This window comes from Erinaceus europaeus, chromosome 12 (assembly GCF_950295315.1).
Source record: "Erinaceus europaeus chromosome 12, mEriEur2.1, whole genome shotgun sequence".
Taxonomy (NCBI): Eukaryota; Metazoa; Chordata; class Mammalia; order Eulipotyphla; family Erinaceidae; genus Erinaceus; species Erinaceus europaeus.
The window spans coordinates 76714270-76739779 of NC_080173.1; the positions used below are offsets into that span (position 1 = coordinate 76714270).

General features: G+C 48.9%; 1 protein-coding gene across 6 annotated transcripts in view; it reads right to left on the reverse strand.

The window, feature by feature from the left end:
• SEZ6 (seizure related 6 homolog) overlaps positions 1-25510 on the reverse strand; it is a 55744-nt gene that overhangs the window by 22450 nt on the left and 7784 nt on the right. For all 6 annotated transcript variants that reach the window (XM_016187017.2, XM_016187016.2, XM_060204042.1 and 3 more), the window contains exons 2-3: positions 6121-6789; positions 5317-5450 (exon numbers count right to left, since the gene is read on the reverse strand). In XM_016187017.2, coding sequence (XP_016042503.1) covers positions 5317-5450; positions 6121-6789 — 803 coding nt within the window. The remainder of the gene's footprint in view (positions 1-5316; positions 5451-6120; positions 6790-25510) is intronic.

Genomic DNA, 25510 nt, shown 5'->3' on the forward strand with positions numbered 1-25510 from the left:
AGGCCTCCCCACACTCCCACATCCCAGACTGGAAGAATTACTGCTGGGGTACTACTGAAGCAGGTGGAGCTGGCCAGAGAAGAGATTTGGTGGAGAGTATAGCCTTGAAAGACACCCCACATGGAATTCCCTGGTTGGATTTGTGTATGCCACACCCAGGCCAGTCTTCTGGGCCAGGGGAAGGTCAGGGGCTTTTGAATGCTGGGATCAAATCTCAGCTCCATCATCAACTAGTTGCAAGGCCCTTGGGCAAGTCACAAGATGTCTCTGAGCCTCAGTGTTATCTGTGAAATAGGATAATAAAATTCATGTAATGGGCTTGTAAGGATGTGATCAGACCCCACTAGTGAGGGGCTCAGCACAGTGGGACATCAACAGCAAGGCTCTTTCCCTCTCTAGAGTCCACCTGGCCTCCACTGTGGTTAAAACCCTGCATTTGCTGTGGTGACTGTTGGCTGTGGACCCACCTCTTTCTCAGCTCTGCCAGGACTCTGTCTGGGAGGCACTGTACCTGGGAGCCTTCCTCCCTGTGGAGCCACCTTCTGCAGTAACTTTAACCAATGAGAAAGTATCCTGAATCCAGAAAGGAAGCCCTACTCATAGGCACTGGCTGGAGGGCTTTCTGCATCATGTGGTCCAATCTTCTTTCACAGAAAGGAAAACAGGCCCAGAGAACACCAAGGGGTTAGCTACTCATCAGGAGGTGAGCTGCAGCTCCAGGAGCACCATTGCTATTGGGCAGCCCTTGTAGCTCTTGTCTGAACTAATGTTCATCCATAAATCTTTAAGGACTAGCATTTACTTTTGGGGTGGAGAGAGGGCCTGACTCTAGGTGATTCCATTTAGTTGCATCCTTCATATGGGCTTTCCAGGAGCAGGCGGAGGTTGCCAAGAGATCTAATCTTGCTGGCCACCCTTGCATTTCTGGTATCCAGACTGAGCCTTGATCTATCCTAGAAGGGCAGATTGTTCTATCTATCAAACTGGCAGCTGGCCTGGCAGAGGAAAGCCATGTGTCAGTGGGACTTCCTGGGGCACTAGGGCAAGGGCTGTGGGTAGTTATACCCAGGCTCCAAGTTATACAGACAGCAGTGAAGCCAAGATGGAGGCTGGTAGTGGGGGACGGGCTCTTGAAATGCCAAGTGCAGTTAGGGGTAAGTGCCAGGCCCAGAAATGCTTGGAGTATTTGGGGGAGATATAGCTGCCATGTGAGCACCAAAGACAGAGGCATGTGGAATTCCACAGATGGTAGAGTGGTATTTAGGCCTCTTTCTCTGCCCCACATAAACTTATAAATTGGACCAGGGAGATGGCTCAGTGGTGGAGTGCATGTAAGGTACCCTGGGTTCAATTCCTGGCACCACACTAAGAGATGACAGATAGATAGATAGGGAACAGGTGTATACAGTGCCTTAGCCTGGACTGCAACAGGCAAATCACCTCCCATCATTGGAGGGTCTGATCTGGCTTCCTCCCTGTAGACAGTCCAGACAGCTCAGCCTCAGAGGACCCTGAAGGAAGAGGGAGGCAGGGGGTGAAGCAGTTCATGGAGGGCTCTGATCCAAACTGTAGAGAGGTGGGCTGATGAACCCCTAAGGGTGTTCCAGCATGGTGTCAGGGATGTGATTTCTGGGTCCTTAGGTGCTCTTCTCCTCACATGGGTCCTCTTTTCTCCTTGTCTAGCTTCCACGTCTTGTACCCACTTTGAGTCATTCCTGTGAGCCTGTGGGGTACCAGGCAAGGACTTATCCTCAAAAGGAAGAAGCCTCAAGCCTGAAGGAGCTGCCTCTCGTATCCCATGTGATGGCCCAGGCTTTCCAGCTGTGGGCAGGAAGGTGTTGCACTTAGGCTTGTCCTTCAGCATGTGTGTCCCAGAAGCCCTTATGGTCACTTGCTCCTGCCCGAGACTTCCAGGATGCTGGTTTCCTGTCTGTCAAGCCTTAGAGCAGGTATCATCACCTCCAGGAATCCTGCTCTGCCCCCACCCAGACTGGTAAATGTGACCCTCCAAAATCCTCAAGTGCCCTGTGCTGACCCCCACCCCCATAGCCCTGTGCATTATGTGATTATTGATTATATTCTCAGTCTCTCCAACTAACTGTGAAGGTCTGGGTCCCCAGCACAAAGCCTGGCACATAGTCATTGTTCAACTTATATTTACTTGCTAAACAAATTGCTGATAAGCTTAGCGACCTTGGGAAATTCCCTTTCCCTGCTTGACGTCAGTTTCCCCAGCTCTTCAAGGTGGGGGACAGCAGTTTTGCTGAGGCAGCAGTTCTTCACATGTGGGGGGGAATGGAGGCTGTGCATCTGACCCGGAAGAACCTTAAATCCTGCTTCAGCCCTGGTTGATCTGTTCCTTTCCACCTTTCTTCCATGGCTTCAGCCTCTTTCTAGGGCTATCAGGGCTGACAGGGACCCCAGGGATTCTGCCTCCTTGACACGGAGGTCGAGGGGCCAGCCTCTGCCTGCCACGTTGGCTGACAGTAATCCAGTGCTGTGGTAGGTCTTCTCTCAAGGTTGCCTGGTAACGCCTTGCACTCTGATGAAACAAATGTGGCAGCACCAGACAACAGACCGTGGCTTATACTGGGGTGGGGTGGGATGGGGATTGGCATCTAGTTGGGGCTTGTGACTGGTCCAGGACCCATGTAGGCAGAGCTAGCATCTTGCCCCATTGTGGCAAGCATCAGGGTTGGCCCTGTGCTAGCCCAGTGGGCTTCAGTGGGGATAATGGGATTGCAGGGGGTGGGGCAGGCAAAGCCAGCCTATACCTGCTGTGGGATACCTGGCTGGCATCTACAGCATTTCTACCCCCTTCCCCACACCTGCATCTGGCACCTTCCACCTGGTGAGCCACAGCCGGTGCCACCTCTCATTAGGTGATGATTTTACATTAATTACTTTAATTAAGCAGCACTGAGTGTTAATGGCTAGATGGAGGTGGTTGTTCCTAATTACTCTCCCAGTCAGCCCAGAGTGAGGGGCACAGGGCTTGCCACAGTGGAGCAAAGAGTTGCAGAAAGAAAGGTACCCCCACCTCTGAGCTGGCCTGGCTTAGCAACACTGCTGCAGGACAGGGGCAGTTGGAACCAGACACATTTTCAGAGCAAGGGGACAGAAGCAGCCTAGGAGGGAGGACTGGGCAAACCTGCCCTGCTTCCTGGACTCATCTGTCCCCCCTCCCTGTGTTCCTCCGCTACATGCCTGATGCCTTCAACCTCCATTCGGTCTCCTAATCCAGGTCAGCTGTCTCCTCATTCCTTGCTTCTTCCATTCATTCAATCAGAGCCCATTCTGTCCCCTACAGCTCACAGCCTCTATGGGGAAGGTGAGTAGTTATGAGCAGATGGATAGAAGGCAGAGTGGGATAGGTTATGAGGCTTTGGATGTTCCAGATTTGGGAATCATGAAGGAGTCACTCAGGAGGTGGCAGACTGGCTAGAGCATTGGACTTAATAGTATGAGGTTCTGAGTTTAATTGCCGGCATTGCTTGTGCCAGAGAGATGCTCTGGTTTCCCCCCCACTCCCACCCCCATTAATAAGTCAATCTTTAAACGAAAAAAGAATTCCCAGGGTAAATGATGACAAGTTGCAGGAAGGATAACAGGACAACTCTTTCAGGCAGAAGAGCTGCACAAGTAGCTGAGGCTTGTAGTGAAAGCAAGCTAGGGCCACTCAGTCAGCTTTGAGTTGTTCACTGCGAAGAGGAATACACGATAAGGAAGAAGGGGCTCAAAAGGGGCTTAGGGTGAGTGACTTGGACTCAAAGAAGAGTGGAGTGCAGGATTCTTTTCTTTTTAAAATATAATTAAAATTATCTTTATTTATTTATTGGATAGAGACAGCCAGAAATCAAGAGGGAAGGGGGAGATAGAGAGTGAGAGAGACAGAGAGACACCTGCAGCCCCGCTTCACCACTCACGAAGTTTTCTGTCTGCAGATGGAGACCAAGGGCTCGAGCCTGGATCTTTGCGCACTGTGACAAGTGCACCGCTACCTAGCCTGCCTCCTGCAGGATTCTTCTCATTTGAAGAAAGTAGCCCTAGTGTAAGTAGATGATAGATATTAGGGGGCAAGTGTGAATGGGTGACCAGTGAGGTTGCCACTGTATCCTTGGTGGGAGGGGTAGTGGAGGCTCAGCCATGTGATAGTTGTGGGGAAGAAGAGGGGGTCTGAGTTTTGGGGAGTCTTGATGACAGATGGGACTAGGGAAGAGGGTAAAGATGGGGGCACATTGACCTCACAATACCAGGAGTGCCACACATATGGTATCACTGTGGCCCTGCTTTCATTTCTGACTGGTTGGGGCCAGTCTCTGAGGACAGGAGTGGGGTGGCAAGTAGGTTTGATGGAACAAAAGAGCTGAATTTGTGGCACACATGGAGGCAGAGGAGCCCATGGGACAGCCAGCTATGAAGACCTGAAGCTTCAGTTTGGGGGGATGAAAAGAGACGTAAGGGGGAGCTGGGCGGTGGCACAGTGGGTTAAGCGTACATGGCAGAAAGTGCACAGACTGGCATCAGGATCTTCAGCTCCCCACCTGCAGGGGTTCACTTCACAGGTGGTGAAGCAGGTCTGCAGGTATCTGTCTTTTTTTCCCCCTCTGTCTTCCCCTCCTCTCTCGATTTCTCTCTGTCTTATCCAACAACAATGACAGCAACAACAACAACAATAATAACAACAATAGCAATGATAAGCAATAAGGGCAACAAAAAGGAAAAAAAATTTAAAAATAGATAAAAGAAGAGAGAGACTTAAGGGAGATGAGATGGTCCAGGGAGGCCTGGGTTGAGGTCTGACAGCCGCCCCCCCCCCCCAAGCTGGCCACCTCTCTGATGGTATGACAATGCCTGTCTTCCCCACCTCTCAATCCCAGGAGCCAGCATGGGGGCTGAGGTGGAGTATTTGCTGAAGGAATGAAGGAGCAAGTGGATGGATAAATGAGTGAGGTTCTATGACTCTTGGGTCCATCCAGGTAGCTCTGTGCTCTCTCAATCCAGCCAAATAGAGGCACTCGCCTAATCCTCTGCCACCTCCTCAGGTTCTCCTGAGCCCCCCTCCCCAACTCCCTGGGGGAAAGAGGGTGGGAAGACCTGCCTCTCCCTAGGGCACTGCTGGGTGGGAGCAGCAGTCCTTGGTAGTCCCTTGTGCAGGGTGGAATCTCATTATGCTTTAACTCCACTGAACAGCCTGCTCTTAGGCCCCCGCATCAACTGATGCCTTCAAGCAAGCCCTCCCCACCCTGCCAGCACCTTTCTGGGAAAGCTCTACACTGGCCCCAGCCCTGCCTCTGGTGGATCCCAGACACTCACCTTGATTTCCACACCAAAGCCAGGGTAGACGGAGATGTAGTAGAAACAATCCAGGCCAACATCAGGAGGTAAGCTGAGGGCTGGTGGTGAGTCCAGAGAACCCGCTGGACCAGAGTAATTCTGGATGCAAGGGCCTGTGGGAGAGCAGAGACATAGCTCAGCTCAGCTCTGGTGAAGAGTGTCCCAGTAAGGGGTGTGTGTGTGTGTGTGTGTGTGTGTGTGTGTGTGTGTTTGAAAGAGAGAGAGATCTACCTCTTGGGACATCTGTTCTCCTGTGGAAGAAGGGGATCTACTAATTATCTCAGTTCCCATCATGGCTCAGTGAAGTAGATTTTAAAAAAATTATTAATTTATTTTGGATAGAGGCAGAAATTGAGAGGGAAGGGGGATATAGGGGGGAGAGAGACGGGGGGAGGACCTGTAGTACTGCTTCACTACTCTTGAAGCTTTTCTTTCTTCCTGCATGTGGGGACCAGGGACTTAAACCCAGTTCCTTGTATACTGTAATATATGCACTCAAGCAGGTCCACCACCAGCTGGCCCCAGTGAGGTAGATTTTATTGCCATGTTTTAGATAAGACTCAGAAGAAGTTAAGTAAACTTCTCAGGATCTGTTGTAGTTGCTTCCAATTAGAATTTGAATCACACTTTATTTGGTTCCACCCCACATACCTCCTACAGGCTGGCCCTTGGTGGCAGAGTGATGAGAGAGAGAGAGGGAAAGAGAGAGAGAAAGAGGAATTTAGGGGTTCCATAGCTCCTCCCATTCCCACTTCCACATTTGAAAACCAATAAGTAGCTCACCTGGTGGCTGGACTGTGGTGATGGTGGTGGTGATGATGGTGGTAGTAGTTGTTGTCTCTTCATCATCCCCGGAGGCCGTTGAGGTGGCAATGGTCCCCTCAACCCCGAGTCCTGTGGTCTGGGACATGACCTCTGGAGCCCAAGGCCTGCCCATGTCCCCAGGCCCCTCTTGGGTTGGAGTCCATGCTCTGCCAGGGAGTGTCGTGCTGGGAGTCTCCCCTGGGCCTGGGGTGGGGTCTGCAGTGCCAGGCCCTGGTGGTAGCGGTGCTGTGATGTGAAGTGTGGGAGGCTCAGACTCCAGGCTCCAGGGTCCTTCTCTGGACTGCGGTTGCGTGGGCTCTGCAGCCATGGCCGGAGTGGGGCTGGTGAAGACAGGGCGGTTGTCCTGGTTGGTCAGGCGGGGAAGAGGGCTGGGGGTGAATGCTGTCCGTGGGTCAGGCTGGAAGGGCAGTGCCAGTCTAAGCTCCTCCTTGGCCCCCTCCAGCTCCTCTTGCAGGAATTCCTCTAGCAGTGGGTGGTGGTTGAGCAGCTTTAGGGTAGGTGCTGTCGTGACAAAATGGACTCCTTGTTCTGGCTGCTCAGGTGTGGGGGCCACTGTTAGCTCCCCATCCATCTCCTCGATGCCTGGGGCTGGCCTTTCCCCCATGGTTGAGGCTTCTGAGGAGAGTCCTGAAATAAAACTGTGATCAGATCTTTTTCTCCTGAACCACAGTGAGCAAGCAGCATTGCATCCCATCCAGACAGTAGCTCTCTCTCTTTATCACTTTATCTCCCCAAATCACTTTATCGAGGAAATGTCAATCTACAAGACTGTTGGTGTCACAGGGGTACAGTTGGCTTATCTTCCCAAGACAGGCACTTGACCCACCGCCAAATTGTCATCTCCTGCCACTGTAAGGCACTGGACCTCCAATCCCCTTTCTACCTCAACCTGCCTCCCTTCTTTGGAACCTTGGGTCTGCTGAAATAGACCACAGTCTAGCAGTTCTTCACCCTGTATTTTCCATTACTGCTTAAGTCTTTCTTAAGATAAGGATCCAGTTCTCTTTTAACAGAGAGCTTTGGGGAATGTGCTCACTGTTGAGAATCATGGAACTATAGGCTGAGAGCTGGCAGTGAGATAATATCACAGACTTCAAGGATGGCCTGTGAGATAGCCTCTGACACCAGAGGTGACTATCACTCATTTATCATTGCACTATTTCCTCCTAGTCTCAGACCCTACCTCAGAATCCTTCTCAACACAGCTTCAAAGCAGACATGCCTGAAATCTCAGACCGATGTGATAAATAATATTTGCTGTCCTTCATGTAGCTCAAAGGATAAGAAGGAAATAGGCTAAAAAAGGAAGTGGCTTGTTCAAAGCAACTTGAGTAGTTGCTTAAAGACTTGAGATGAGACCCTTCCAAAGAGTGTCATCCTCCACCAGAGTGACCTTTCTGCCCCAGATTACATGGTGTTAATTTATTTTCTGTTTTCAGTGAGAGTGCTGGCCATTAGTCTCAGGAAATGCTTCCACTGTTTAATATTTTATCATTTTCATGTGGTGCTAGGGATCAAACCCATGGCTTTATGCATGTGTGATACCACTGAGTCACCTCCATAGCCAAAAAAATTATATTTATATATAATTTTATTTTAATAAGAGAGAGTGAGAGAGAGTCCCTAGATACTGTTCAGCTCTGGCTTGTGGTGGTGCTGGGGATTGAACCTGGGACTTCAGAGCCTCAGGCTGGAAAATATTTTGCAGAACCAGTATGCTGTCTCCACAGCCCCCTTAATTTTATATTTTAATTAATTTTTTTTTGCTGCCAGCATAAAAAAGGTTATTATTGGGGCTCTGCATGATTCCACTACTCCCAGCAAACTTTTTTTTCTTAATATGGAGTATGAGATTTTTTTTATTTATTATTTTGATTATTTTCTGCACAGAACTTTAAAATAACAGTTGTTTGGACAGCCACTGCCAACTGATCAGATAGACTACAGAAGATGAAATTTATTTGCTGTTGCTCAGGTGTTGATTATATTGATTTATTCAACTACATAGCTGAACAGATGATGTGTCTTCTTTTTAAAAAATATTTATTTATCTCCTTTTGTTGTCCTTATTGTTTTATTGTTGTAGTTATTATTGTTGTTGTAATTGCTGTAGTTATAAATTATTGTTATTGTTGATGTCATTGTTGCATAGGACAGAGAGAAATGGAGAAAGGAGGGAGAGACAGAGAGGGGGAGAGAAAGACAGACACCTGCAGACCTGCTTCACCGCCTGTGAATCGAACCCCCTGCAGGTGGGGAGCTTGGTGGGGGGGGCTCGGACCGGGATCCTTACGCCAGTACTTGTGCTTTGTGCCACCTGTGCTTAACCCACTGCACTAACGCCCGACTCCCCAGATGAAGTGTCTTTTGCTTGTGGTCCACTAGAGAAGGATAAATAGACAGGGAAGACAAGGGAGTCGGGCGGTAGCACAGCGGGTCAAGCACGTGTGTTCTGTCTCCTGGTCCCCGATTATGTATTTCTAGATAGAGCTATTAGAGATAGAAATCAAAGTGCTGCTCTAAGACCCAGAGAGCTTCACTATTTCTGTCTTTGGTGTTCTCCTGTGGTGCTGGGGATTATCTCGAGTCTCCTGTGTGGAATGTACCCTATCCATTGAATCATCTCTTGGCCTTCATTTTATATTTCCTCTTGGGTACATTTCTCCTTGCTACATCCTATTATGTCTCATTTCTCTTACTTCTCAGGAAATCATTTATTTTTAATTCTCTACTTGTTTCGTTTTCTTTTGTTTTGGTTTTGGTCCTTCTGGCACAGTAATATGAATACAGAGGGAGACCAGTCCATGACTTTGGGGTTGTATGACCTTGAGAAAATAACCAGAATTCTCTGAGTCTTAGTTTTCTCATCTGTAAAACAGACCTTTCTGTTTCAGGATACAGGGAGATAATATTACTTCCCTTCCCTCTTGTTATCTCTCTCCGAATTCATGTTATTTTATTTTTTGCCACAAAGTTATTGCTGGAACTTAGTGCCTGTGCTACAAATTCACTACTCCCAGGGGCCATTTTTCTTTCCTTATTTTTTCTTTTTACTTGATAGGATTGAGAGTGGTAGGGGAGCTAGAGAAGGAGAGGGGAAGAGAGAAGACACCTGTAGCTCTACTTTACTGCTCATAAAGCTTCCCCACTGCAGGTGGGGAGACTAGAGGCTTGAACATGGTGGCAACATTAGCCAGGGGTCATCTAGGGCAGGGTCTGAAGCAGGAATGGAATGGTCATCTGGCCAGTTGACTGACCCCTGGTCTAACAATTTATGGTAGATATTGTTAACCAATTTTGATTATTGTTTGCACAGATCTTTAGAATCCTTAACAGTTGTTTGGACAACCTCTGCCAAGTGATCAGACAGGCTACAGAACATGAAACTTATTTGTTGTTGTTCAGGTATTGATTATATTGATTTATTCAACCACATAGTTGAACAGATGATGTCTTCTGCTTGTAAGGTCTACAAGCAGAAGACTCCCCAGGTCTTTAACTACTAGGAAAAGGTCAGTGAGTGCTGGCTCTAAGCTTATCTCTTATCGATTTCTGCCTGAGATGCTGGGGAAGATATTCTGATTCTAACAGCTCTCAAAATGAAGACTTGAAGGGAAACACAGTCGGGGAGAGGTAACCAAGTTTGCAAGGAGAAGGTCGGTTCCTCTGCACGTCAGGTGGTGGGGCTGTCATTCCACAGGCTCACACCCACCCCATGGATTGGCAGGCATGAAGAAGTGGCAGATGGCCTGCATTCTGTTCAGGAGACCATGGCAGCTCTGAAGTGTCAGACAAATGGGAGGAGGGAGAAGACTGAACTGGGGGAGGTGGGTATAGGTCAAAGAGCTGTCCATTTCTCTGGGTTGTCTAGGACTAGCTCCCATCTCCTGAGATGCCCACTAAAAGTAGCCCATCTGTGCCTTGGACATTTTGTGCCAGACACAGACAATTCAGTGCCCAAATTATATGCTCAGCCAGGCCTATATGCACCCAGAGCAGATGGTCTACCAGTGTCTTATTTTTCACCTGAGCCAGTAATGGAAGGTCCAGGTAGTGCCTGTGACATATCAAAACAGGGGCTACTCTGTTTGCCCACTCACAGTATTTTCCAGGTGAGCCTAAACTGATCTTTATTTTTTATTTTATTTTTTTAAAGAATATTTATTTATTCCTTTTTGTTGCCCTTGTCATCGTTGTTGGATAGGACAGAGAGAAATGGAGAGAGGAGGGGAAGAAAGGAGGAGAGAAAGATAGACACCTGCAGACCTGCTCCACCGCTTGTGAAGCGACTCCCCTGCAGGTGGGGAGTGGGGGGAGGGGCTCGAACTGGGATCCTTACGCCAGTCCTTGCACTTTGCGCCACGTGTGCTTAACCCGCTGCGCTACCAGCCGACTTCCTGATCTTTTTTTTTTTTTAAATATATTTTATTTGTTTTATTTTCATTGAAGAGATAGACAGAACAGAGCACTACTCAGTTCTGGCTTATGGTGGTACAGAGAATTGAACCTGGGACTTTGAAGTCTCAGGCATCAAAGTCTTTTTTTTTTTTTTAAAAAAGATTTTATAGACAGAAGTTGAAAAACAAGAAAAGAAGGGAAAACACAAAACAGAACTTGGACTGGAGTTGGTGTATTGCACCAAAGTAAGACTCTGGGTTGGGGGGGAGGCCTCAGGTACTGGATCATGATGGCAGAGGATCTAGTGGGGGTTGAATTGTTATGTGGAAAACTGAGAAATGTTACACATGTACAAACTATTGTATTTTACTGTTGACTATAAACCATTAATTCCTAATAAAGAAATACAAAAATAAAATATACATTTATTTATTAATGAGAAAGATAGAAGGAGAGAGAACCAGATATTACTCTGGTACAGGTGCTGCTGGGAACTGAACTTGAAACCTCATGCTTGAGAGCCCAGTGCTTTATCCACTGCACCACCTCCAAGACCACCAGGTATCAAAGTCTTTTTGCATAATCACTTTGCTATCTTTCCTCACTCAAGCTAAGGCTGATCATACTGTGGTACAAGAGGAGAAATTTTTCTGATCACACAGCTATTTCTGACCAAGATTACTGATAAAGAGATGTGCTTTCTAGCTGAGAGTCTTCATTGGGAAAGGAAGTACAAAGAGACTTCTGTCTGGGAAAGGGACCATAGTGGGCACAGCTTCTGCTGGCAGCTGGGTGGGTGCTAGGCAATGGAGCGGAGTTAATGGGCACCTCCTTGTCACTGTCGATTGCACTGATTGTGTTATTGGGGGGACTGAGCACTTGGTTAAATGGGAGCAAGATAGCATATCAGAGGAACAAATTAATTCTGCAATCAGCTGCCACTTGGTCCCAGAGGGTTTCACCCACTGTCAGAGAGGGTGAGGTAATCTTGGGAAGACTAGCCATTTCTGGGGGAAATGGCATCTCCAGACACCCTGGTTGAATGTAGGAGCCTAGGGTTTGTGACCTTCCCTCCCAGCCCAAGACTTTTAGGGTTACTTTTGCTTGGACTGACTGAGTCCAAAGGTTCAGAAAATGACAAAGGGAACAGTGGAAGGAGGTGTCAAGGACCCAAATGCTCAGTCTTATCACTGACCTACTGCGTGTCCATCACTGAGTCAGGCCATTCTCAGGTCTTGTATTATTTAATTGGCATTGCAGCTCTGTGAGATGGGACTCTTACTCCCACATCACCCAAGACCCCAATCCCAGAGAAGAGAGGGGAGGACTTGCACAGGCTCACTGTGGTGGAGCTGGGATGTGAATCTATTTGGGCCTGGCTTCAAAGTCTTAATTCTTCCACACCAGCCAGCCCCACAGAAGACAACTGAAGTCATCCAGCAGAGAACACACACTAGTCAGTTGAGGAAACCAAGGATCAGAAAGAGAGAGGAAGGGATTTGTCCAAGGTCACATGCAAATTAGAGGTGGAATTGGGGTCAGAGCTTTGGTTAGTCAGAATCTGAGTTGAACCTGAGTGGAAGTGGACTCTCAAGAAGGCTTCTTACCAATTAATGGGCAATTATTGTCCTCTCTGATAACCTCTGTTATAATTATCAAACAAGTAAAATGCAGTAAAACTTTAAGGTTAACTTATATCCCACTTAAACCCTAGGTCTATTCCTTCCCTAACTTGATGCCAGACCCCATAAACACAATATCAGTTTAGACACGACAAATGACAAGATGATTTAACAACTGGGAGAAAGTCTAACCTTGTCAGATAAAGAAAGGACTACAAAAGCTGGATAAGGGCAAGAGACTGGCTCACTTAATGATGGCCTCTTTGATCAATACCAGGCCACCCCATCATCACCCCATCTGGGGCTCTAGTCAGGGAAACCTTGGATTCCCACATAGAAGATGGGTCTAGACCTCTAATAGATCCCTCTCTCCACCATCACTGGTCACTTCCATCAGGAACATCATCATAAGCCTTCTTGTGGGCCTCTCCAGGACTGTGCTCTCATTGTAGAGCAGCAACAGAAGGGATTGCCCCACTCTCTGAAGGGAGGCTGGGTCAGCCTACTCTGCCACTCAAGGAAGACTGGTCACAAAATGAATGCAGTCTAGAATACTCCTCGCTGTGACCATGGATTGTGAGCTCAGATTGATGGGGACTCAGAGATTACACAGAAAACTGTGTTAAATATGAGTATGGGCCCTAGGTCAGATTGATGAAGTAAACAGTTAATGGTATTTATATACTTTCCTAATGTTTGGGAGCTACCCTCTGCCTTAATCCAGCTTTCTAGCCCTATTCTCAACTCTGACACCATCTTCCCAGACAATACTTTTAGTCCATCTGCATGTTAGCTATTAGACTCAGGCAAAAAATATTAAAAAGTAATAGGTCCCTTGGAACATACCTGAAATAGTCTCCCTAGCTTTTTCCCACCTGAAGACCTCTAATTTCATCTGCTCTATTCCTACCTTTAGATTCCTGTTTATTAAACAATCTGTACTGCTTTTTTCCCCTTTTGTTTACCCTTATTGTTTTTTATTGTTGTTGTAGTTATTTTTTTATATTTTTATTTCTTTATTTATTAGAGATAGAGAGAAATTGAGAGGGGAGGGGGAGATAGAGAAAGAGAGACAGAGAGACACCTGCAGACCTGCTTCACTGCTCATGAAGCTTTCCCCTGCAGGTGGGGACTAGGGGCTAGAACCTGGGTCTTTGCACATTGTAATATGTGTGCTTCACCAGGTGCGCCACCACCCGGCCCGTAGTTATTATTGTTATTGCTATTGTTATTGATGTCATTGTTGTTAGAAAGGACAAGCATAATGATCCTGCAGGTATGGGGGGCGGGGTGAGGTGGTTGTGAAAATTTGAAGGCTCCCGTTTCCTGGAACTATTTAGGAGGGAGAGGTCACACGTCAGGCTGGGCATTCCTGAGCTGAGACTGGCCTCTAGGGGGAGGAGGGGTTGGAGGGTGGTAAGCCTGTGAGTCTTCTTCCTGGGTGTTGGGGCTGTGAGGCTGTGCAAGGTCAGCATCTCATCCCTCAAGTAAGGACACGACTGCATCACCAATGCAAAGGGCAGCAGCCTCCAGGCCTGCCTGTCTGTGGGGAACAGGGCCTTGAACAGGTAACACAGTCCCTCTGGAACCCCACCGGCCCAGTCCGTCCTGCGCAAGAGCACAGACACGTGCTCCCCGCTCCTCTCCCCTGTGGGAAAGCACCCCTTTCCTCCTCCTCCTAGGATCCCCACAGTGGAGGAGGCCCCAGCTTCCCCAGCAGCCCCTAGCCCAGGCCTGGCCCGCAGCCCGGGCCCTCCCCCTGCATTAGCTCTTAAGCTATGCAAATAGACATCGGAGGGAGCCCTGTTTAAAGTATTTAGACGAAATGAAAAAAGGCTTTCATTGGCACTAATGAGCCATTCAGGATGCCTCCCCGGTGGATTCTTTCCCGCTCCTGTCTCTCAGCCTGTGCCGCCCCTGTGGCCCCTCTAGGGATCAGAGTCCCCTCCACCAGCGCCAGTCTGGGTCTCCAGCTTCCGCCTCCCCAGGGCCACCTGGGTGAGGGTAGAGATGAGGTTCCGTGTGCCCTCTGGCCCTCCACCAATTCGATGGGGCGGGGAGAGTGTCTGGCTCTTGTTTTGAGGCAGCCCTCACAACTGGGACTCTTCAAAACATCCAGTGAAATGGTAAGGTTGCTTATGTATTATACTAGACGGAGAAAATGAGGCTGGCTCACAGAACTGGTGAGCTGTGAGACGAGTTGGTCTGTGTAAAGGCAGGGATGAAAGGTCAGCATCATATGTCCCTTCCTGGACACTGTGCACCCAGTAAGAGCCCAGGTTCGACCTCCAGCGTTGTTGTTCTTCAGGTCCTTCTGCATCAGAGCATCAGAGCATCGGTCAGCCAACACCCCTGAGCTAGCACCCTGGGTGGGAGGGGGCAGCCCACCCAACTTTCTGTTTCTTCACCTGCAGGTGGGCACACCCTGGGTTTGATGAGGGTCTTCTGCCAGCCCCACTCCATCCTCTCTGCAAGAGCAGGACAGGCTTCCCCATCACTTGGTCAGGCTCTGTAGAGGTGCCAGGCGGTTCCCTCCAGGACCTACCCTTGGGAACCAGCCTAAGGGGAGTGTGGGGCTCTGGAGGGAGGGACCTCAGCATTCTGAGGTGAGATCAGGCTTGAGCCCCATTTGTGGCAGTAGCAGCTCTCAGCTTGGGGGTAGGGGAAGCAGGTGGGTATGAGGGGAACATGGGGGGGTGCAGTGGGCAAGGAGGCTGATCCTCCAGTTCCAGAGCTTAAGCTGGTCCAGCATAGGAAGGGAAGAATGAGAATTTAATGGGATCCATTTATTATCCCATAAAAGTTAGTGAGTTTATTCTGAAGGTTCCCTGGCCCCTTTCAAGTTTTAATAGGGGGTTGATTAGTGAGGGCCTGGCTCCTACAGACCCCCATTATCCCAGGACCTGAGGGAAAGAGAGCGAGCCCTGGAATGAGAGTGCCTAGACACCCCCCTCCCCAGCAGAATGGGGTCTGTGGCCTCCACAGTGACAGCTCTGCTGCTTCTAGCCCTGTTCCCTGAACTGGGAGTCCACAGGTAGGTGCAAGTAGGGTCACATAGGGCCCTGGAAATCTGAGGTCCAGTTTTAGAGGTTTCTGAATCCACAAGCTGCTGAAATAATCATTCAATTGTGTCCCCACACCTCAGATAGGTTTGCTGCTCCCTAACTACTTGTATCAATAGCAAAGACAATTATAAACCCCATATGACAGAAGAAGAAGCTGAAGCTGCAAGCAGGGGTGTGATTTCTCCAAAGTTGCCTAGAAGATGTGTCAGAGTTAGAATGGCCACATTCTGTATTCTGTGGTCTAGAGAAGGTAACTGTGGCTGGTAGCAGCTGCCATAAGTGAGTGCTCACCATGTGCTGACCATGCATGTAATCTTGTATCCTCCCCATCCTCCAGAGGGGGCTTGGGCATTATCCCAAGAGATACAGAATTGAAAGCCAGAATGGTTAAGTAAGTTATCCAAGGCCACACTGTTCACTGCTCCCATGACCTTTAATTGCATTGCTTGGGATGGCCTATCTTCTCATTGGCCTAGGGCATTTGTGCTGGGAGCAGCATCAGGTGATGGGGAAGGAGGTCCTGGCAATGTTTTGGAGGGATTATTGAAGTGGGCACAGAGATATACCCACAGGAACTTTCTCTGCCAGAATAGGTGTCTTCCCCTGTCTGCCCCATTTGCTCACTACTTTGTTTCTGCAAATCCTCCCCATCCTACACATACGATATTGACCTTGCTCCTGGGGGGAGGAGGAGGAATCCCAGCCTGGCCTGATAGCAACTCTGATTTTCTGAGGACACTTCCTAGTGGGTACTCTGCATATGTGTCTGAGGGCAAGGACTCCAAGAGAGACATCTTTCTTGCACACCTCTGCCCACAAATACTGGCCCTAAGGCACAGTGAAGGGTAGGCTTAGGTCACAGTTTTTTGTTTTTTTTTTTTGTGCTTCCAGGATTATTACTGGGGATTGATGCCTGCACTACGAATTCACTGCTCCTAGAGGCTATTTTTTCCCTTTTGTTGCCCTTGTTGTTTATCATTGTTGTTGTTATTGCTGTCATTATTGTTGGATAGGACAGAGAGAAATCGAGAGAGGAAGAGAAGACAGATGGGGATAAAAATAGATAGACACCTGCAGATCTGCTTCACCACCTGTGAAGTGAGCCCCCTGCAGGTGTAGAGCCGGGGGCTCGAACTGGGATCCTTGGTCTTTGCGTTTTGCACCATGTGTGCTTAACCCACTGCACCACTGCCCGGCTCCCAGGTCACAAAGTTTCTAAGTTGGGCTTCTGCATCCTGCACCCCAGAGCTCCTGGCCTCTTGTCTAATAGGGATAGATATGGGAAGGTGAGGTGGTTCCTACAGGGAGAAGATGGATAGCCAACCCTTGGCAGTGTTGAGGGGATAACGTGGTGGATATCTGTAAACAAAATGGTTTGTGGGCCCTGCCAATGTTCAACCACATCTGTACAATTTCCCAACATGGAAGTGCCCTAACACAGCCCTTACTGGCTAGTGAAGGGTGTGTGGGAAGAGCTGGTGTGCCCTTCAGCCCTAGGTCACCTTCTCTTCCCCTGTCACTGACTAGCCCCCCTCTCCCTCCAGCACATTCTCATACTACCCTCTCTTGATCAACTACTAGCGGTCCAGTCACATCTGAGCTACAAACATGAACTGGGGCATCTCTTCTTGGCCAGACCTTAGGCAAGGAATGTGAACCCCTACAATCTGTGAAACAGTACAGAGCACTTTCCCGGTTCACATAGCAAATTTGGGGCTGACTGGGACTCAAGATGTTGGAGTTCAGAGAGCATCTGCCTCAATTGTTCTGAAGAGTGAACTCTCCAATGCTTCCTGGGTCACTGTCTGTGGGTGAGCCTCTGGGGCAGAGGCAGCCACCTCCCCAACTGTCCTGGGTTGGGGTGATGGGTAAGTCTGGGCTCTGGCTAAGTCAAGGTTGGGTCTTTTTGCCAGAGGGGGGGAATGGGTGGGGAGAGGGGACACCAGCCAGTTGTTAGCCCACTCAGTCTTGGGTTTTTCCCTAACAGAATGGGCATTTCACAAATTATTTCCCCAATGTGAGCCTCCATTTTTCCATCAGTAAAATGGGAAAAGCAGTTAAGGACCCAGCCAACTCTCACATTCCAGGATCTGGTAAGCCCCAGGGGCTCTGTGAATAAAACTACTGGGTACAACAGCTTACTGAAAATGTATCACATTCCTAGCACCATCTAAGTGCTTTATGGGAGTTAACTCACAATAATTCTATGAGATATGAATTTTTATTACCCTATTTTATGATTATTATTAAAAATTTAATAAAATAGGGGGCCAGCTTGGTAGTGCAGCAGGTTAAGCGCACATGGTGCAAACCACAAGAACCAGTGTAAGGATCCTGGTTCTAGCGTCCCGCTCCCCACCTGCAGGGGGTCACTTCACAGGTGGTGAAGCAGGTCTGCAATTGTCTATGTTTCTTTCCCCTTCTTTGTCTTCTCCTCCTCTCTCGATTTCTCTGTCTTATCCAATAACAACAGCAACAACAATGATAACAACAACAAGGGCAACAAAATGGGAAAAAAATGAGCTCCAGGAGCAGTAGATTTGTAGTGCAGGTACTGAGCCCCAGCGATAACCCTGGAGGCAAGAAAAAAAATAGGGAGTTAGGCAGTAGCGCAGCGGGTTAAGTGCATGTGGCACGAAGTGCAAGGACCCTGGTTCAAGCCTCTGGCTCTCCACTGCAGGGGAGTCGCTTCACAGGTGGTGAAGCAGGTCTGCAGGTGTCTGTCTTTATCTCCCCCTCTGTCTTCCCCATCTCTCTCCATTTCTCTCTGTCCTATCTAACAACAATGACATCAATAACAACAATAATAACTACAATGACAATAAAAAACAAAGGCAACAAAAAGGAAAATAAATATTAAAAGAATATTTATTTAAAAAATTTAATAGAATGTTAGGAATAAGAGGCCGGTTGGTGGCACACCTGGTTGGGTGCACATGTTACAATGTGCAAGGACCCAGGTTCAAGCCTCCAGTCCCCACCTGTAGGGGCAAAGCTTTGCAAATGGTAAAGCAGGGCTGCAAGTGTCTCTCTATCTCTTTCCCTCTCTATCACCCCTTTCCCTCTCAATTTCTGGCTGTCTCTATCTAATAAATAAATATAATGAAAAAATTTAAAAAATGTTAGGAATGGAATCCAGGGCCTTTACACATGCAAGTCATTTGCTGTATTGATGAGCTACCTCATTGGCCCTTGCCATCATCATCATCATCTTATTATTATTATTGTCATAATCATCATCATCATCATCATCACCATCCCATTTAATAGATGAAGAAACTGGGTCCAGGATAGTGCAGTTCCCATAGTTACCAGGTTGAGTGTGTTAAATTAAAACTTGGCATTGTCTTAGTCCTATAGCAGGTGCTGCCTGATAAAATTTTCTTTTCTAAAAAAATTTTATTTATTAGACAGAGACAAAAATTGAGAGGGAGGGAGGAGATAGGGGAAGGGACACATATCTGCAGCACTGTTTCACTGCTTGGGAAGCTTTCCCCTTGCAGATGGGGACTGGGGCTTTTGAACTCCAGGTCCTTGTACATTGTAACATGTGCACTCAACCAGGTGCACCACTGCTTGGCTCCTAGAATCTTCTGTGATGCTGGAATTGCTTTAGATCTGTGTGTCCAATACTTTAGGCAGTAGTTGTGCAAGGTTATCAGGCTCCTGAATTGTAGCTAGTGAGCCTGCTGGTTTTGGTTCAGGGTGAGGCAAGCCTGTGTGAGCACCTCATGGTGGTGCCCTCTGTGCTCTGTTGATTTGTCCTCACTACCCTGCCCAATCAGGAGCACAGGACCCCGGTGTACTGTCTGGCTACTACCCCAGGGCTCTTGTAGTAGCTCCAGAGCAGCTGCCCAGCCGTGTGTCAGGGGAGGGTGCCCATATTTACCAAACATCTTCTGCAGGTCAGACATGGGCCTCCTAGAGAGCTGCCTTCTACCCAGAGTGGCAGCCTTTTGTACCCTGTATATCTGAAGAGGCTGAAGCAGAGAACCAACTGGGGAAGTGGTAGGAAAGAAAAGGTTTGGAGTGGGTCTGCCTGTTCCACTGCCTGGGCTCAAAATTTCTGCTACATTCAGTTGCTATTTTGTGTGAGAGCATATGTGTGTGCACCTGTGTTGAATATGTGGGCCAGTACATGCATATGACTCCTCCATCTCTCTCTCTCTCTCTCTCTCTGTGTGTGTGTGTGTGTGTGTGTACAGCACACTCCTGGGCTGTGAGTCATTACCTGTCTTTTCCCTTGGATACCACACCTGGAACCTGGCTGCACAATCCTCAAGCCCTAGTCCCAGAAGGATGCTCAGCTTTCCCAAGGCAGCAACTGTTTCTACTTTTTCATCCTGCCCTCTTTTGGACCCTAACATGACAACTCCCATGACAAAGGAGTCTTAAACAAGGCCCTTTGGCTTTGAGTGAGTGGGTGGGAGAGGGACCAGTGCTCTGGGCTGAGGCTGCACTAGCCCACTGCCCCTTGCTCCCCTAGAGGTTGAGACCAGGGATCCAGGGTAGAGGCAGCTCCCAGCTAACTGCCACGTTCTCTGCTTTCCAATTTAAAATCTAATATGGGCTCACTACTGCAGAGCTGGGGGCTGGAGAGGTGATTAATGAGGCCTCTGCTGCAGTGGCACCTGCTACGCTCTACACCTTCCCCCTTGGCCCTGCCTTCCCTCTCCTGTCTGCCTGCGGCCGGGCCTAGGGCCCTAGCCCTGCATTCTTGCAGATCCTGGGTCTAGGCAGGTGGCACAGGAACTAAGGAGCCTGGAGTGGGGGTACTGGGGGCAGTGGTGAGGGTTGGGCCTTGGAGGTAGGAGCAGCAGAATTGACCTGTTCCTGGGCCAGATTGAGAGGAGGGGTAGCAGCATCCCTTACCAGCCTGGTAACTAATCAGTCTGTTGTGTTTTAACCTGATTTCACCAACTGGTAGTAGTGTGGACAGGGCAGGGGGAGGACGTGGCCCCGAGTTCTCCTCCAGAGCAGAGGCTTCCATCACCACCTTGTCAGCAGTAGGGGCTATATTTCTCTGGATGGAAAATCTTGGAAATGTAAGTTGGGACCAGGAAGGCTGCAAAGGCAAGAACTGCTTCTCCCTTAAACTAGTAACAGGGTCAGTTTAACCCAGTCTGGTGATGGAGTTGCAGAGGGCAAAGGTGTTGGTGTGCCGGAGGGGGGGGGGTGTTGGTGATTGATCTAAGGAGGAATTCCATACTTCCCATTCCCTGCCCCTCTGCTCTAATCCAGCCAAAGACAGTCCCTTCCAGACACTGGGCCCAGCAAGACAGGGCCATAAGGTGTCAGGGCCTTAGAACAGTTTTCATCCTGGGCTCCATACCAGTATCACTGGGAGGTTGCACTCCCCACGCACCCCACCACCCCTCACACAAACAGCTCTCACCCTGAAGGTCAAAAGTCAATCCTAATGAGGTTTCTCCAGAACAAATGTCCACCTTTGAGCTCAGTGAGCAGTCCGGCTGCCCCATGATTCTGTGGTCTTTAGGTCAGATAAAGAGGGTCAAAAAATCACTCTGACCTTTGCCTTTAATGGCTGCTAATATCAAGTTATGTAGGGGAGGAGATGGGTTAGAGGAGTTGTCTAGGAACTGAGAGGCCCTGAGCCCAGACCTCTTGACTTTTCTGATCTGTAGTGCCAAAAGAGTTTCTTTGAGGTCATTGGAATGTTTGTTCTTATGCCAAAGCTGAGGAGTTTGATGAGGCCTTAACCTGATTCCAGTGTGATGGTTTCGCTGTCACTCACAGGCTGTGTGACATTGGACTTATCTTGTCTTCTTTGACATTACTTAGCTCCTACTTCCTTCCTTCCTTCCTTTCTTTTTTACTTATTCATTATTATTTCTTAATTGTCACCAGGGTTATTGTGGGGCATAGTGTCAGCACTATGAGTCCATTGCTCTCAGTGGTCATCCCCCCCCCCCATAGACCCTTTATTATTGGTGCCCTATCCTAGGGACTAACATCGTCTCTTGATAGGGAATTGTGGAAAGAAGGCCTGGCATAATTGGGGACTAAACTGTTGGGGACTCTCCACTGTCCTTCCATGTGGCATTAACCCCCAGTCTGCTCTTCTGGTGAGCATCTGTTGAACATTTGGAGGGCTAGGTTGCTTGTCTGTGTGTTTGTACTATGTGCACTTAACCCAGTGTGCTACTGCCAGGCCCCCTTGTCTGTGTGTGTGTATGTGCACAAGTGCATGGAGGGGCGCAGGGTGGAGGGTAAAGGTAGAAATATGTCATATGGAGTGGTTTGGGAGGTGGCACAGTGGCTAAGGCACTAGACTCTCAGGACTCTGCCGGGGTCCTGAATTCAATCCCCAGCAGCACATGTACCAGAGTAATGTCTGGTTCCCCTCTCTCTCTCTCTCTCTCTCTCTCTCCCATCTTTCTCATAAATAAATAAATAAATAAATAAATAAATAAATAAATAAATGAAATCTTTAAAAAATGTCATAAGCAAATAGGGTCAGGTAGTTAATGTGATTAGCTGCAAGAAGGAAGTGGTTTATCTGGGTCTGGTGGGCTAACCTGAGGCTATCCCAGCCCTGCTGAGCTCCGGAGACAAGAGGACAGATGCAGGAAGCAAAGAGCTCAGAAAGCAGGGGAAGCTTGAGCCCACCTCCCTCCTGGGCCTGATGACTCAGGCCTCTTGAACTGCTGCTATTCCTCCCCGCTCCACCTGGTGCCGGCTTCTAGAACCATCAGGGCAGGAAGGTACAGCTAAGGAGCTCCTGGGGTGTAGGGGTGAGATGGGGCAAGGGGCTATGAACTGAGATATGGTACAGGTCTGAGTTAAGTTTGGGGAGTGACAAAGCAATACTAGAGGTGTGTATGGGGTGTAACCATATCCAGATGTGCCTCTTTTCCCTCGATTTCCCAGATCATTCTTTGCCTCTGGATGTCTATAGGGAGATCCAGGAATTCTGCTTTATGGAGTGAGGGAAGAGTCACTGGAGACTTGGACTGTACCCTTAGGGACTTAGAAGGGGTGACATCTGGTATCTTCTCTGAACCCTAGGGAGGGATAAAGAGCCTCATTTGTCACAGGACACGAGCCCTGTACCTGGGGACAAGCACAGGCTCCCCTTGCTCCTGTGGCCTGTGGAACTGAGGGGGAAAGGACCTGTCCTGCCCAGTGCTTCAGCCTGAGAGGCTCCCCAAGCCTGGCCTATCCTCCCTACTTCCCAGCTAGCCTGAATGGGGGAGGAGAGGGGTGCAGGGGCGCTAAAAATAGCAGCAGTAGCTCCAGCTATGAGTCTCCTTGAGGGGTCAGTGGAGCCCAATATGGGGGAAGAAGAGAATGAAGAGGCTTGGTGGGAAGGGGAGAGACCAGTCTGAGCTGTAACCTACTGTACCTACACTCAGGGTCATAGTCCCAGGAGGCAGGGACAGAAGGACACATATATACAGAGACATGGACATGCCAGAGATGCACACAGATATGGTTATCTGCACACCTGAGGTGTTTCCTCCTTTAAATTCCCAGGAACGCTAGATAGACCAGCTGTAGAGCCCCCAATCTCTCAGGCCTCTCCTTTGCCCCAGCCTTGCTGTGACCACCAAAGACCCTGCCATGCTGGATGTATGGAAGCTGGGACTGAGGGCTGAATTATCTGCTTGAGGCCTGGACTCTTGCAGAAGGGTAAGAACTGAGTACAGAGAGGTGAGGAGGATAAGTGGGAGGCTGCACAAACAAATGTTCAGGTGACCTCTCCCACTCACGTCTAGTTCTAGTTCATCCCCACATTCATACTTTTGCCTGGAGATGCAAGGGGCTCTTCTGTCCCAGGAAGAAGCTGGTCCTCTTTCCCACATTTTCTCTAACCAGCCAGAAAATAAGGCCTCACGATAGGAGGGGCCTGCCAGCTGCCAGACCAGATGTTTCAAATCACCAGCATATCCCTTTACTGGATATAGATGATGTCTAAGATGATGTCCATCAGAATAGTGAGGCAGGGTGAAGACTCTTCACAGTACCTTGAGCCCAGTCTTCATCCCTCTGTACTACTTTCTGGACACACCTGAGTAGCTAGCTGGTGTTCACTGCTTGACCCTGTCTCAGCCCCTGTCTCAATAGCCCATCCCTGGGCTCCTCTAGCTTCTGTTTCAGCCCCTCCCAGTACTTCATAACCCGGCTAATGGAATACCCTCCCCTACAGGGGACTTGTGGTTTCCTCCTTGTCACCACCTCCTCTGATCTTCTAAGATCCTGACAGTGGTCTGTGAAAGAGGGACAGGAGCCCTGTATTTCCAAGGAAACCAAGGCACAAAGAGGTGTCAGGACTTGCCCCAGGTCACCTAGCAGCAAGAACCAGTATTTGAGTTATTTGTTTATTTACTTTTTACCAGATCACTCACTGCTCAGCACTGGCTTATGATGGTGCTGGGGACTGAACATAGGATTGTTGGTACCTCAGGCAAGAAAGTCTTTTTGTATAACCATTACGCTATCTTGGCAGTCCTGGGCTTATTTATTTTGCCACCAGGGCTATTGCTGGTGTTCAACACATGCTTGTGGCCAAGAAAAAATGTAGAAGTTGGCCCAAACAATTAATTCCATCAATTCTGGTGGAATCTTTTTTTTTTTTCTTTTGACAGAGGATAAGAAGCAGAGAGGAAGAGTAGGAGAGATACCATAGTACCCCCCATACAGGTGTTCCCATGAGTGACCAAGGACTTGAATCTGAGTCCTTGCACACAGTGAACTGCAGACTTTACCAGGTGAGCTATCTCCTGACCCCAATACTGAGTTTTAACCCTGGGTGTATTAGCTCCCTGACCCACACTCTTGATCATGCTCTTCCTTTGGTGCTTCTCTCTCCTCTCTGAGGCACAACTTGGCTCTTCACACTGCCTCCTACACCCCTGGGCACCTGCTGGCTGGTGGGACCCAGGCCAGATACTCAGCAGGTGGCTACTGAGGGGTACAAAGGAGTTGGTGCTCAGCTGCTGGACTGGGAAGGAGGGAGGGAAATACCGTGGCTTGAGGGGTGGAGGGAACTGGGCTGGGAGTGGGAGGGGCTTCTATGCCTTTGATTGGGAGCCAGTATGCAAAGTGTGTGTAGGGGGCAGGGGTGTCAGCATACAAATGAGCATCTGTGTTGGGGTTCTTCGTGGCTCAAGCACTTTTCACAGGGGCCCCGCAATTCTGCCATCCTCAGCCTGATGACCAGTTGGAAGGAGGGTACAGAGGATGCAGAGAGGAGTCAACTGGGAGAAGAGGAGTGGGATGGACTAAAAGAGATGCTGAAGTAGATGCCAGGGTGTCAGGATTTTGGCTGAGCCCCTGTACTGGGGGAGGGGAGAGGCCTCCTGCCTGGATTCTACAGCAAAAGAGGCTGGGTGCCAGGATGAACCTTGCATCTGCTCTGCCTTGATGGGGGTGGGGGAGAACTAGGGGGTTACCCAAAGACAGCAGAGATGGAAAGAGGTATGAGGGAGGCCACCCAGCATGGACTGGCCCAAGCTTGCTGGATAGGAGAACTGAAAGGTGAGACCTCTTGATACAGAAGAGAGACTGAAGCCCAGAGTAGTCCCTGGCTTGGAGACTCTGGCCTTTTTGAAGGCAAGTAGTTGAATTATATAAGTGCTATTTGCATTCCACTTATATCTGATTTATATCAGAAGGTCCCTGGTCTAGTTGGGGAGGTTGTCATAGTTGAAGAAGCTTCTTTATTAAGAAGGCAGCTCCTCTGGGGGAAGGGAGATAGCGTAATAGTTCTGCCAAAGGACTTTCATGTCTGAGGCTCCGAGGACCCTGGTACAATTCCTAGAACCACCAAAAGCCATAGTTGAGCAGTGCTCTGGGAAAACAAACAAACAACAATAACAACAAACAGCCCCACTCCCCCAGCTGAGCTCCTTAGCAGCCAGGATTCTATTGTATTCCTGCCTATCAAAGCACCTGATAGGTGATGGATGGGGAGGGTATGGTGGGTGAAGGATAGCCCAGTTTGTGCTGGTAGTGGTGTGAGAAGAGAGCTGGTCTGAATGATGAAAGAGGCTGGGCGAACTAAAATAAGCAGAAGGATCTGGATGGATGGTATTCCAGGCATGAAAAAATGGCTAAGAAAAAAAAAACATAGAAGTTGGCCCAAACAAGAAATGTGCAAGTTTTTAGCATCCATGCTAACACCCCCACCCAGCCTCTCTGTGGCTTCCTTTCCCTCACCCAGCTCACTCACTTCCTTTTAATCTCCTGCACAGCCCCTTGTCCCTGCTGGGCTCAGCCAGGACCTCTCACCCCCACTCC